Genomic DNA, 15,000 nt, shown 5'->3' with positions numbered 1-15,000 from the left:
ACACACACACACACACACACACAGATACTTACACTTTAGCTAAATCTCTGCCAGCATACACCAACATCCACACTTTGTTGGAGTTAGATCCTTGTTCCTGGTATGTTTGTTGTCAGCATGTAGCTGAGATGTCTCTGCTGAGCATCCTCTTCCTGGTTAATCCATCACCTTTATGTGGCTCTCTACTCTCATTATGTCCCAGCACCCACGCCTGTAGGCTCCTGGAGTCCTGGGCGCTTGTTTCCAGACGGGCAGTGTTCAGACAGCCCACCCAGGCCCCCATCTGCCAGGCCTGAATACTAATACCTTCCAGCTTCCTGGGGTACATATTGAGCGAGGAGACAGTGTGAACTGGCTGGGCCAGTAGCAGTATTTCACCTGGGTTCCAAATAGTAATTGATTTCCTGCTTGCTGGTGCCTGTCTGGTGTGGTGTTATACAACTCTAATTATCTCCAGGCCAAGGCCTCATAACTTTAATCTAGAGGAGCTGATACATAGCAGGGGCAGGGGGGCAGACTCCTGTACCAGACCCAACCTCCTGTGTCTCAGCACAGAACAGAACCCCATATCCTGCTCAGGAGCTCCTCTGTGCTCATAGGTGACATGAAATCATAATTCCGATTTGATCCAGAAAAATATATAGCAGATGGCTGGATGAGGAAGTCATGGTGCATTGGTGTGAACGTGACCCCATCCTAAACTTCAGCAGTGCAACACAACTATCGATAGGTAAGCTTCAATAAACATTTCTCTCTCTCACTTCAGCTTTTAGAGGTCATAAATATTACTAAGTGCTCTGAGGTATGCTGATGGATGCGACATGGCTTAGATAAGCCCCTACTGCCCAGAATACTACTAGTGAGCAAGCCTTATGTATTTCTGCACTTAGCCTATGTAGGGGTGAGCCAGTGAACAGGACTGAAGGCGTGTCATTACAAAGGTTAATAATTTGTTTGTCATAAGTCATACATCGCTTACTGAATTAAAAAAAGAATCCTCAGTGTGAGGATTTACTTCATCAGGCGTTATATTTCCATTGATTGTGTGACTTCTTCTCCATCCTCGGGCTCTGTTTGTTTGAGGGCTCTCGTGGCTGAACTCTGTGGGGAGTTCCTGGGTAAAACGCAGCTGAGGATTAAGTAGCTCCAGGATGCCACCTTCTCTCACCTCAGCGAAGTTTCGCGTCACTTTGGCTCTATGCTCTCACTGGCTTGCTAATCAGCAGCTTAAAGCTGGAAGCGCGCAGTTCAGTAAAGTCGAGTTAATTGAGTCGTCTGCATGCTGAATAATGCATGGGCCTCGCCAGAGCACCTGATTAACATGAGGATGGGAGCTCCCCGAAGAAGTGCTCAGCCAATCAGCACTCTTCCTCTGCCGCTCGCTTGCCTCCACACGCTGCTGCTGAGAGAGCTCAGAAGGGCCGGGTCATGTGTGTGTGTGAAGAACATGTCCGTGTTGTCTCTCTCCCTCATTCATACTCACACAGGGAATTAGACACACACACACACACACACACACACACACACACACACACACACAGTACAGTTAGGAATGAGGGCTCTATTCACATTATGCAAATCCAAAAGAATTAGAGACACAAAATGTTGGCAATCATTCTCCTTTGTTTCTGCCCCACCTCTTGTTTGGTTGAAGGGTTTAATTCAGACAGTTAAATCAACAGCCATTGAAATATTAGTCCCAGTCTGTAGTCTTACAACGAAAAGGTCAGCTGTTGAGATGCCTCTACTGATAGAACTTACATGTCAGCACTGATTATTTTAATTAGTTGGAGAGCTTCCTAGACATTGGCAAATGAAGTAAAGAGAACGCTCTCTTTTATGTTTAATCAGCCACTAAGTGCACCGTCAAGCAACAAATCCACACACTCACGATAGAGCAGAGGGCATATTACTCACAATGACAGTAAACACGAGCAGATTCATCCTGACACACACACACACACACACAAATACAAATACACACACACACACACACAGAAGCAGACACTCTGGGAATCTTCACCCATTCCTGTCGGGGGTCGTCTTGTGGGTCCCAAGCGGCAGTCTTGGCTACCATGAGAAGCTAAGAGGAGTGGAGTGTCCAGTCACAGCCTTCCCCTCTGGGCTGCCCAGAACCAGCAGCCCATCCCCACTCATCACTGCCCCACACATCACAGCAGCCCGGTTACCAGGGAAATGGGTCAGACGGGATGCGTTCCGCTCCGCTCCTCGCTTCTACTCCAGAGCATCCCACCGCTCTCACACGCACGCAGGCAGCTCAGTCCACTAGAGAGCGGAGACCTACAGGCGGAGGCATTACACATAATCACATAATCCATTTTGTAAGTGTATTGTGTAGGAAACAAACAAACAAAAAAGTAGAGAGAAGTAGAAGTGGTCAGGCTTGTTTCAGTTTGCTAATTGTTTTGCTAATGGTTGTTCCCAGTGCGTAATGTGCAGCATGAGTAGTGAATTATTTAAATGATGTGCTTGTTGTGATGGGGAAAATGTATTTGAAGAGATGACTCATAGCAGTGGAAAAAGGAGAATGTTAAATATTGATTTCTAAAAACAGAATGCCTTTTTTGTTGTTTGTGCCGTGATATGTTTCTTGTTTTTGGCACACTTGCATGCCCAAATGGTATATGAGTACCACTAGGGTCCAATTAATAATAAAAGTACTGTAGAAAAAAAATGGATGATTTGGAACAGGGATTCTGATTGTAATATCCTCTTCCCACGCAGCATAATCTAAAACTAATCTAGGCTAATCTATTGCCTCAGGCCCATCATATTGAGAATCTGCCTCTGCTTTTTAGTGCTTTTGCAGCGTGATTGCATCAAGCTCGAGTCTCTTATTTTCTCATGAACACTTGTCAAGGCTGGGAAGACATACTGTACCTTATACTGCTGATGTGGAGATAAAGAAAACTTATTAAACGCTTAACTTCGTTGGAGTAGAACATTCTGGAACCTTATCTAAAATTGTGGGAAACATCCACAGGGCCATGCTCTCCCATTTCTGGCCTTGCTCTTCATTCCATGCTGTGGCAAGGTTGTTACTTCTCTTAGAAAATGGACAGACTTTGTCATTAGCGACTCTCGCCTACAGGAATAAATAATATGCCATCAGCATGGGCCATGGTTCACGCTTTTCATACACAGGAGCTGGAGAATCAGCCGGGGAGAATGGAAAGCATTTTTTATTGACCATCTGATGACAAGCTGTAGATGTGACGCACACAGGCCATTATAGATAATTAGCCATTTGGAGCCTCTGATAGCTCTTTCTTTACAGCTAGCAGCATCCAGGTGCATCAGCAGTACAGCATAAGAAGTTACCTGAAGTGGGGGAAAATCTTAAAGTCCTGTCGAATTGATCTGTCTGAGTCTGTCTGCACTTGTGTCCTCCTGGGGATGTTTTGATGGAAGTCAGGGCCGCTGTAGGAGTGGGACTACAGGGCACAGAGACTGGATGAGAGGACTCAGCTAGCATGGCCGCTAAGCTCTCGGCGGTCTCATCTCCCGTGGTTTTGGAGCGGGCCACTGAGCACAAGGTAGTTCTTGTGCTGAAAGAACTTCCACTTGTGCTATGAAATAGCAGTATTAAGGAGGGTGCAGCAATTATCATGATGGCTACAAAATATCAAAACGTTATTTCTTTCTTTCTTTCTTTAAAGGCTTAAAGTGTGTCCAGACTGCACTATTAGCACCGATTTTGAAGTTGCAGACAAATTTTGAATTTGGATTTGAATTTTTTCCCATGTTGTCACTTCTAGGTAATAGTATTTTGAGCCTGGTAAAGTAGTTTCTTACATGTATGATTGTCCAAAAAATAACAGTATAGCTATTTAATGATTGTGTGTCTACCTCAGTAAGGGATAATTTCCATCTGTTTAATTTTGAAATTACAAACTGATCTAAAGCCCTGTGGTAGAATGGAATTCACATTTAAACAGAAGCTGTATCCACCACAAATGCTGGGTCACTGGGTGTCATTCCTTTTGCGTGTGCTTTTTTGATAAAACATAATTTGTTGTGGATTTCTCCTTGTGAAAGACTGTGTTATATACCCATGTCAGCAAACAGTTTAGTATGAACACACAATATGAACAAACTCTCAGATGATCCAAGGTGCATAGTACTATTTTGTCCACCCCGAGTGCTATGCTCCATATGTTTGTTTTTCTGCACTGAGAAGAAGTCAGTCTTGCCCTAGAGGTGATGAGTACCCTTCAGACAGGCCTGAGATGCAGATATGTCCCTGCAGCTGTCAACTTGAGGTCGCTTGGAAAAGTCACGAGGTGTCATGTGTAATGTCCGCCAAAAAAATCAATTCATACTCCACATTCCATAAAAGATGGGGGCAGTATACCTCCAGAAAGTGAGTTGGTCTACCCTAGAGTAACAATCAAGAAACATCTATTGCAGTTTGGCTGGCAGTTATGTTGCCCGCATGCCGCCTACCATGGCCGGAACTGGTATTATGACACCTGTCGGGCTGTGGCTAGTAATTTAGCATGCTAATTCAGGTTGATATCTCTGCAGCACTATATCTTGTCATTTTATGATGTCATTTATTTTAAATTTATTTTAAAACCCCTATTTCTTCTCATTCTTTTGATGCGTGTAGCTCATTTTTTTGGATATTTTCACCTCAATTCTTACACAGGTCACCTTTAAAGTAGCATGATTTGGGCGCCTAATTGCTGCCCAATTCATTACTAACCGATGAAAAGGGTCATGCTCCTACCCACTACAACAGCATTACATGGTACAATTCCAGGCATCCCAGACATGCACCGGCAATATTAGAGACTCCATTCCCTTTATTGTCAGTGTGGCGACAGTCGAAGCCACCATTTTAAGGTATAAGAACTGCATTGTATTGCTATCCTATGTCCTATGTATGTATAATCCTATGTAGTGCTGTGGGTCACCACCTCTGTGTGTGTGTGTGTGTGTGTGTGTGTGTGTGTGTGTGTTTATGTGCTAACTTGAGTGTCTGTGTAAATTATTGTATGTGACTGTATATTGTGAATGTTAAAGTTAAGATGAGGTAAAGCTCCAGTGGAAATCAGTCTGTACATGTGCGTAATGTGTGTTCAGTCTTTCATGTATTCTTTTCTGTGTCTGTGTCTGTGTCTGTGTGTGTTTGGCCACAAAGATGCCCGCGCCTGCCCCACTGGTGAGTTCCAGTGCCACAATCGCAGGTGCCTGGCGCTGCCCTACGTGTGTGACGGGGACGACGACTGCGGCGATGGCAGCGACGAGGCCAAGTGTGCACCACCCACCTGCGGCCCGCACGAGTTCCGCTGCAACAGCTCCGAGTGTGTGCCGCAGCCCTGGAGCTGCGACGGTGACCCCGACTGCTCCGACGGCTCCGACGAGTGGCCCCAGCGCTGCGGAGCTGCAGGAGGGGGAAAAGGAGGAGGGGCGGAGGGGGGGGGGCGACCCCCCGCACCCCCACCAGCCCGCAAGCTAGAGTGCTCGCCTGGAGAGTTCCGCTGCGGCAGTGGCGAGTGCATCCGGCCAGCCTGGAGATGCGACAGAGACCCCGACTGCAAGGACAAGTCGGACGAGGCAGACTGCCGTGAGTGGAGCTCGTCTGTTTGTGCGTCTCCTGTCAGGTTCTGTTTTCGTGAGGTGTATCGCTGTGGACAAGAATGTTACATGCGTTTGCTTAGTTGGGCTTAGGTGGTTATGAGTTCTGGTAGTTTTGGTTGCACCCTATATGGCCTGGCTCACCTGAATAGGTCAGTTGCGATTCACTTTTACACAGACCCTGTTTGTTTTTTCAACTGACCGCACCATTCAGCTCAATAATATCCCCTTGTGATTTTGAGGGTTAAGTACAGAGAGATATAGCCTGGAAAATCCAGACCCTGATAATCTAGAAAGATTAAGGGTCTGGCAAAGAACAATGTAATGGCCCAACTCAGCATGAGCAGCAACAAGCATGCTTTTAAAAATCTCACTGCACGCAATTGGATAACACTAGACCATGATTACTAATGAGTATGATTACTCATACTCATACTTCGATAACACTATGACCAATGTGTACTGTCCTCCAACGTTGCAGCGCTGTCTTCATCAGTTTAGCTGGTTTCCCGGAATGTTGGGGTAAAAGTAACGTGCATCATTGCTCTTTGCCAGAGTGTCTCGCAGAGACAATACCATTGTGCTCTCGCGAGAACTCTGGATTTCCAGGGTAAGAGAGATATTGACATGGCAAATAAATGCAGTCAAAATGAAGCCATGCACTTATATGGATTCTGCCCCTAGCTTTTCAATATAATTGGAGGTACTTAGACTTATAATTAAAGGCACTTAGAGTTCTCAGAGCTCTCACCTCTGTGGTATTTCTCTGTGGGCTTTGTTTTACGTGGGTAGTGGACAGAATAATTGCGCAGCTGCTGATTTTTTTACACCAGCCAGATCAGGGCTTCTAGGGCTGCCTACCCAATCAGCAAGCAGTCAATTTACATTTCAACTTCAAAGCAGCTTTATCCACATTTGTAGTAGTATATTACAGTACTGACTAAAAACATGGAAATCCGTTATCAGCTTTGGGCTGGATTGTAATACATTTGTGTGAACCTACAGACACCAATACTTTAATACAGCAATATATTCTTGAAGTATTTTGGTGCAGATTAAGGAGCTGAAGTATGTCTGTGTGCACAACATTGGTCCCAGCCAGGCTGGATCACTGTAATGAGAAGCAGACAAACAGGACAGCAGTCTTGCTCGTGCAGACAGGTGAAATTCTCCCTGCGCTGCGGAGACAGCTGCCTTCCAGTCCCAGTCCCACGCCATGGCTGTGTCAGCCCATAGGCCCTGCATTAGCTTTCTGGGCACGCTAGCATGCCAGGTGGAACATTCTCCTTGGTTATACACTCCCACACGTACACATTTATAGATACAATCTATGAATAATAACACCCCTGTAGATTTCCGCTTAAATCTGGCGAGGCAGTGTGTGTGTGTGTGTGTATGTGTGTGTATGTATGTGTGTGTGTGTGTGTGTGTGTGTGTGTGTGTGTGTGTGTGTGTGTGAGTGTGTGTGAGTGTGTGTGTGTGTGTGTGTGTGTGTGAGTGTGTATGTGTGTGAGTGTGTGTGTGTGTGAGTGTGTGTGTGTGTGTGAGTGTGTGTGTGTGTGAGTGTGTGTGTGTGTGTGTGTGCTTTTCCCTGGGTAAAGCGTGTGTGGTAAACAACAGTTTTCACATAAAACCCTGCGGCGGCCTGTGGGGCTCTGGTGGGGAAATAGTCCCTGACCTAGAGAGCTCCTGATTTTAATTATGATGCCATCACATGGTGACATCACATCACCTTCCACAGCAGCCGGCTCTCAACGCACCGCTAGCATCGGGGCTGCCCTCTCCCCCCGAGCGCCTGGAGAAGATGGCCGGTCTGATTTGTGACCCCTTTTGTCGAGCCCGCACATGCCCTTAATTCTCCGCACATAAGACCAGCCTGTCCCCACCTACCCCTCTCCTTCTCCTCCTCCTCCACCTCTTCCTCCTCCTCCTCCTCCTCCACCTCTCCTTCTTCTCTTCCTCCACCTCTTCCTCCTCCTCCTTTTCCAATCCCTCTTTCTCTTCACATCCAGCATCACAGCTGTCCAAAGGTCTATTCGGATGTCACTCCAGAGGGGAGGTGTGAGTGTATGTGTGTGTGTGTGTGTGGGGGGGGGGGGGGGGGGGGGGGGGAGGTGGGATGGTAGGCGGGGGGGATCTTTGCCAGCGCTGCACACAGGCGACCACAGGTTGCTAGGCAACCGGCGCGTGTCCTTGAGCTGCGAGTAGCCCTTGACTGCGGGCGGCTGCTGAGCTCAGCAGGACTCCGACTGATCATGGCGCTGTGATAGCCCTGGCCTTCGAGCCCTCAGCCACCCTCCGCACTCTTCATCTGGTGATTATTCACAATCACCACATCAGCATATTCATCAGAAGGACACTGTAATGTGAGCTACCGTGACAAGAGCGCCAGAACAACAAAGCAGTCACCATCACTTCAGTATCTGTGTAAATCTGGCTCCCATGATCGGTCAGACAAGACCCTTCGTTGTTTTTCTCCGAGTCTGCCGGTTTTACTGTGACTTTAACCCCCTGTGTGAATGTATGACTTCCAGTTGAGATTCTGACAAACAGCCTCAGTTGAATCTCCCCGCACATCAAAGTAAGTGCTCCTTTGTTAAGAGTGTGCGATAGAGCTGGTAATCTGATGGGAGATGTGCGATTGCTCTGGGGCTGAGAGGCGCGAGCAGTGGGTGGTGTAATCTCCTCCACTCCTCTCTGCCTCTTTATGGTCAGCAACACCACCACGGATGCCCTTAAACACACACACACACATACTCACACACACAAACACACACAGATAAAATTAAATCATATTTCCAGCTTTTACAGAATATTTTTTTCTCCAACCACCTGATAGGGACCGAGGGGAACAATAATGTGAAAATTCTGCCTGTGTGTGACAGTGCTTGAGTGTCTATGTGTTTGTATCTTGGTATGTGTGTGTGTGTGTGCATGTGCTTGTAATGTATGTGTGTGTTAATGTGTATTTTCTGTAAATACATATGTGTTTGTACTTATGGAGATGAGACATTAAATTGTTGATGAAAAGACAGTTTTGATGACAAAAATATAACTATGAATCTATTTTGTGTAATTTTTGTGTGATTTTATTTTTAACCATGCAAGAAAACCGTTGTGTGGGGGCTGCCTCCAGCTCAGATATTCTTCAGCTGCATCTCTATTTTTACACCTGTCAGCACAGAACTGCAGTCTTACAGCAGAGCAGACTTTCTGCAATCCTATTGTAGCATACCCTCGATTTGAAAAGCCTCTTTGATCATTTTCCTTATTTGAGACAGTAGTGCCTCAACATACCATCAGAGCGCATTGGAACCCTTATTTTCCTCTGTTGCGTCAAATTCATTGCATTTATTGAACAGAGAAGGGAGATTGAAGGGAAGTTGGAGGAAGGAATGACCATTGGAGGAGATGGACTTAACCTGGCGGACAGTGTGAGGGTTGCTTTGGTGATGTGATGTGTGTAAATGGCGGTGGAACTCCTGTGTCTGACTGTGTGTGTGTGTGTGTGTGTGTGTGTGTGTGTGTGTGTGTGTGTGTGTGTGTGTGTGTGTGGTGTGGTGTGTGTGTGTGTGTGTGTGTGTGTGTGTGTGTGTGCCTTGCAGCGGTGCTAACGTGTCGGCCCGATGAGTTCCAGTGTGGAGATGGCTCATGCATCCACGGTACCAAACAGTGCAACAAGGTGCACGACTGTCCTGACCACAGCGACGAGGCTGGCTGTGTCAATGGTAATTGTGTGTGTGTGTGTGTGTGTGTAGGTGTGTGTGTTTGTGTGTGTGTGTGTGTGTTACCTTGTACCTCTTTATTCTCTATGCACATCTACATGCACACTGTGTGTGTTTGTGTGCCATTCTATGTTTGTGGGTTATTGTGTGTACGTGTGTGTATATGTATGTCACTGTGTGGGTTACACACACTAGACAGTTAATTACCAGATAAAGGATTATTGGATTAATTTCCACTTGGAGAAAATTCAGGTTTATCTTCAAGCCCCATAGATACATCAGATGAAATAGTAATTAGAAAAAAAATCAAACAGGAATTTGCCCTTCCTGACTCCTGCCTGTGTCCTCTGTGTCTGTCCGCCTCTCCTCCTGGTCTTGGCTAATGTTGGTGTTCACATTTCTCCACTGTTCATCCTGCAGCGACCAAATGTGAAGGCCCTCATAAGTTCCTGTGCAAAAACGGCGAGTGCATCGACAGTGACAAAGTATGCGACGGCGCCCGTGACTGCAAGGATCGCTCAGACGAGCCCAAGAAAGAGTGCGGTAAGAATATGTGCCCCTAGCTTTTGTTCCTATTTCAATTGCGACTTCCATTATTCATGATGACCCATGATTACTGGACTGCAGCCTGTATTCTATCCAGAGAAGCCTTTCTAGGCTCTGCGGCCGCTCCTGCTGTTCACGGTTTGATCACTGGCGCTGGCGTCGTGGTTTGATGGTTTGATCATCTTGGCACTAGTTCGCCCCTGATGGAGCTCATCTCATGCACACTGCTGTGGAGAGTGCCGCTGTTTTGGTCTGGAGTTTTTTGTACTGGCCCAGTTTCCATCTCGCCTTGATGAAGCTATTTGTGCTTATGAATTATGAATCGTTCTGTCATGATTAATTGCTGAAAGTTGTTTTCTTCATCTTATGGTCCATGGAGTTGTTATTTTAAAAGTTAAAAAGTCTGAGAGTCCAGTCCAGTCAGTCTTTTTTTTCTGTATTTTTTGCCGATATGCATTCACCCACACTCATCCATCACAGTGATATCTCAGAAATGGAGTGTGCATACATTTATTCAAGTTGGCAAGAAACTTACCTGGAATCTCAGATTACCCCCCCCCCCCCCCCACCCACCCCCCTGTGGATGGATACTTGGATACGCACTCTTTTCTCAGAAGGAATTATGCATATCTTCGTTTGAACTCTTCTAAGACGATTACTCCTCTCCTGTGATTCCTTCTGCTCTGTTAATCGGCGGTGCTGTGATGCGGGTCTGACATATGGTGGCGGGCGAAAGCGGGGCGGCGTGTGGCCTAATTGTTCTTTCCCCTGGTCCTGGTCAGGGTGCCGCCGTCACCCCTTTAATGAGGGCGCTAGAAGACCTGGCCCAGAAGCCTCGGGCTGCTCTCCGAGACGCAGGGGAGCGAGAGCAAAGAGACCGAAGGACGAGGACGGAGAGATAGACCGAAACACGAGTGTGTGTGTGGGTGAGGGTGTGTGTGTGTGTGTGTGTGTGTGTGTGTGTGTGTGTGTGTGTGTGTATGTGCGTGTGCGTGTGTTGGTGTTTTTGTGTGTGTGTGTGTGTGTGTGTGTGTGTGTGTGTATGTGCGTGTGCGTGTGTTGGTGTTTTTGTGTGTGTGTGTGTGTGTGTGTGTGTGTGTGTGTGTGTGTCTGTGTGTGTGTGTCTGTGTGTGTATGTGTGTGTGTGTGTGTGTGTGTGTGTGTGTGTATGTGTGTGTGTGTGTGTGTGTTTCTGTGTGTGTGTGTGTGTGTGTGTGTGTTTCTGTGGGAGTGTGTGTGAGCAGGAAATGAAAGAGCGAGGGCATCTTCATGTGCGTGTTCAGAGGGGTAGGCTGGAGTAGGAGTGGAGAGTCGGAGAGCAGGTGTCGGCACAATTCAGCTTAATCAACAAGTCCCAGAAAGGAAATTCGACAGGATTTAAAGGAGTTGCTGGTCAAATTACCTGTCTGTAGCTCTCTCATTTTAGTCAAATCACAGAGACCACCCGTCGCCCTGCATCATCCTCATCACATGGCATCCTGATTGGCCGAGGTCTCCCGGTGTCTCGCTCCTTGCCTTGTGAGCCTCCTCCTCATATTTGGCTGGTGGCGTCAGCTTCCATTCCTTCTCATTAAAAGCTTCACGGACCACTTGGCTCCTCCAGCTGTTCAGCCAACCCCAAAGTCACAAGATGTTCGCTTAGCAAAAACCAAGCATACACACTCACACACGTATACATATGCACACACACTCACACACGTATACATATGCACACACACTCACACACGTATACACATACACACACTCACACATGTATACACACACACACATTCACACACACGTATACATATGCACACATTCTCACACACACGTATACATATGCACACACTAACACACGTATACATATGCACACACTCTCACACACGTATACATATGCACACATTCACACACACGTATACACATACACACATTCACACTGATAGCAATAATTTTACGGTTAAAATTATTAATAATTTAATTGCCATGTGGCCCTTCTTGGTTTAAAACAAAGACACCCTCCCCTCCCCCAATCAAATGCTAATGTAGTGGTTCAAGGGCTATCAGGTATACATGACAAAGGATGTTACCTTGATATAATGTATCCATGTATGTAAATGTATTCATGTCTGGTTTCATTGTGATAGTCTCAGTACAAGGATTGTAATGATTTGATTGTGAGAATGTTTGGAACATTCTATAAGTGATATTTCTGATATATAAGATATCTCTCATCATGCTGTTCAGATAGGTGTGAAGTGGGTGTGAGTAGGTGTGTCTGATGCCAAGTGGAGAGCCAACCATGTGGGCTTGTTTTGGCGCCATTTTCTTCTTTGTTTAAAGCATTTAAAAGTAACTAAACTGCAATGTTTGTCAGATTTGGATTTAGACTTGGACTTAGACTATGGAGAACTGAGAGAGAGAGGGTGATCCAACAGAGGCCATGGCCTTGTGCCATGGCCTGGGCTAGGCCTACATAGACCATAGACCATTTTTTTGTACCCTCTCTGCTTATAACAGAATAAACTTGATTCCTGAGTTTTTCCTGAAGTTTGCCAGTCTAAGATTAATATTAAGTAATTATTCACCACAATTACTTTCAACACACACACATATACGCATGCACACATTCTCACACACGTATACATATGCACACATTCTCACACACGTATACATATGCACACATTCTCACACATGTATACATTTGCACACATTCACACACACGTATACACATACACACATTCACACACACACGTATACACTTGGGCACTTTCCTTTGAATAGGGGCTTTCATTTTAACATATGTCTGGCTTTTGATACCTTTCACTTACATGCAAGCGCTAGTCTTTCTGGTTAGCTGGTTTTATAGTGTGCTATTTCTGGCAGTGGTATGTCTTTTGTAAAGGCATGTCAAAAATGAATCTATTATGCATTAGCATATGTTACTGAATTAACATTTGATTAATTGATAGACATCTAAATGAGTTTGATTTTAATTCCCTTGCAGCACAGCTGCTGCTGTCACTACTATTACTTCTGCTATTCAAGTTGGCGAATGAAATCTGACCTTAAAAACAAGCATACATGTCAAACAAATGTTGCTCCAGACGTCCAGCTTAATCAAGTGTCAGTCTCAGGACTGAGAGCTGATTGAAGGCTTTGACGGTTGACTGAAGTTTGCGCTCCTCAGAGTAGTGATCCCTCTGATCTGCCTTCGCCCCTTCAGGCTTGAACGAGTGCCAGCTCAACAACGGGGGCTGCTCGCACGTCTGTGTGGACAGGCCCATTGGCTTCGAATGCCAGTGCCCAGCAGGGTACAAGCTGCTGGACAAGAGAACGTGTGGAGGTGAGTCCCACCGAATGACCTGTTCTGTACAGATGCTAACAAACATTGTGGAACAATATGGATCTCTGCTATTCAGCCTTTGGTAATCAATGCTTGACTGCGTTGTTTAGCTAGTTTCAAGGACCATTGATTGTTCTATTTACATGGGAAAGTCTATTGTGTGATAGATGTTTTATTTCAGAGCTGCAAATAATTTTGTCAAACACTCATTGATGCTCCTACTTATGATCTCATTTCCGCCCGTCCTCCCCTGGTCAGATATCGATGAGTGTGAGAACCCAGACGCCTGTAGCCAGATCTGCGTCAACCTCAAAGGGGACTTCAAGTGCGAGTGTCACCTGGGCTACGAGATGGACCCCGTCAGCAAGACCTGCAAAGCCGAAGGTGAGACGCCGTCAGTGCACCTGCCAAACATCTGGCACATGTTTCCACGGCAACAACTGAGAGAGCAGAGAGCATAGCGAATGTCACATCTCGGTGCGCACTCATGCACACCACCCTGACCTTCAGAAGTCCAGTCTGTAACTGAACCCGAGCTTGAGACCCAGATTCTTAGCATTACGTAAATCTCAATTTGCCAAGTGTGCACAACACGTGTGCCGCCCTCTCTGCCCCTTCCATAACCTCTCTACGGGCTCTTTGCAGACTTCGCCTCACTGTCCATGCTCATCCCACTCATCCGTGGGTGTGAGTGTTTGTGTGAGTGTGTGTGGTGGTGTGTGTCGAGCCCACAGTAGCGTAATCATGCCTAACACATGCTGACTGTAAAAGAGAGAGAGAGAGTATTCACTCCCCCTCCTGCCTCTTCTCCAGTGAGAGCACAATGCCTGCCGTGGGGACAGAGTTAAAAAGACAAAGGTAAAAAAAGAAAAGAATCCATGCCAAGATTAAATTGGACACTCTGTTCATTTAGGCAGGGACGAGCCAGACATGCTGATTGAAGCAGTGCCCGCAGCTACAATATCTGCTGCCTTAATGATATTACGGCTCCGCTAAAGTGGTCGTATTTAGCGGCGGGTGGGCGGCCGGATGTCATTTACTGCAGGGAGAGCTGGGATGGGTGGCAGGCAGCACGGCGTAGAGCAGAGCAGAGCAGACAGCCGCAGATCGGGCAGAGAGAGCGGCGCAGACCAACTGAGTAATGTGAGTCATTACGGAGGCCAGCATGTTCATATGAGGACAGTAAATCGGAGGGCTTGTCAGCTCCCCCTTAACACTACACTGGAGTCCACTTTCTCTCGCTAACACTGAGAACCTGTGACACTGTGAGCAGTGCTGTCATGCTTCATGGCTCTAAGGCTGGTACATGCCAGAACTTATTGCCTTGCACTTCATGTATTTGTATTTGACTGTGTCAGCACACATGCACTTTGGCTTTCGTGTACTCAAGTTTAAGAAACTCAAGTTTAAGAAAAACAGAAACGTTCTAACAGAGTACAGTAAGAGGGCCCGACTGACTGTGTTGCATGTTCCTTTCGACAGGGAAGAGTCCATATCTGATGTTTACCAACCGCCACGAGATCCGGCGCATCGATCTTGTGAAGAGAGACTACACCCAGGTGGTGCCCACGCAGAAGAACGCCGTTGCCCTGGACGTGGACGTGGCCTCCAACCGGATGTTCTGGTGTGACCGCTTCCACCGGAGGATCTACAGGTACCCTCCGGTGCTGTCCCAGTGCTGCTGCCCATCACAGGCATTAGTGGCCACAGACGCTGAGCTTTTGTCCGTGGCCTGTGTTTGGAAATGGCTGATGGTTCAAATGATAGTGAAACAAAGTTGCTTTTGTATCTCCTGCTGCATCA

The 15,000-nt window shown here is 46.6% G+C and overlaps 1 protein-coding gene across 3 annotated transcripts in view; it reads left to right on the top strand.

Moving 5' to 3' along the window:
- LOC121678351 (low-density lipoprotein receptor-related protein 8-like) overlaps positions 1-15,000 on the top strand; it is a 48,094-nt gene that overhangs the window by 21,408 nt on the left and 11,686 nt on the right. For all 3 annotated transcript variants that reach the window (XM_042057826.1, XM_042057820.1, XM_042057834.1), the window contains exons 5-10: positions 5,168-5,593; positions 9,210-9,332; positions 9,750-9,872; positions 13,078-13,197; positions 13,456-13,581; positions 14,680-14,851. In XM_042057826.1, coding sequence (XP_041913760.1) covers positions 5,168-5,593; positions 9,210-9,332; positions 9,750-9,872; positions 13,078-13,197; positions 13,456-13,581; positions 14,680-14,851 — 1,090 coding nt within the window. The remainder of the gene's footprint in view (positions 1-5,167; positions 5,594-9,209; positions 9,333-9,749; positions 9,873-13,077; positions 13,198-13,455; positions 13,582-14,679; positions 14,852-15,000) is intronic.

This window comes from Alosa sapidissima, chromosome 1 (genome assembly GCF_018492685.1).
Source record: "Alosa sapidissima isolate fAloSap1 chromosome 1, fAloSap1.pri, whole genome shotgun sequence".
Classification (NCBI taxonomy): domain Eukaryota; kingdom Metazoa; phylum Chordata; class Actinopteri; order Clupeiformes; family Clupeidae; genus Alosa; species Alosa sapidissima.
The sequence above is the reverse complement of the archived record's forward strand: the minus strand, read 5'-3'. Positions and strand labels throughout refer to the sequence as shown.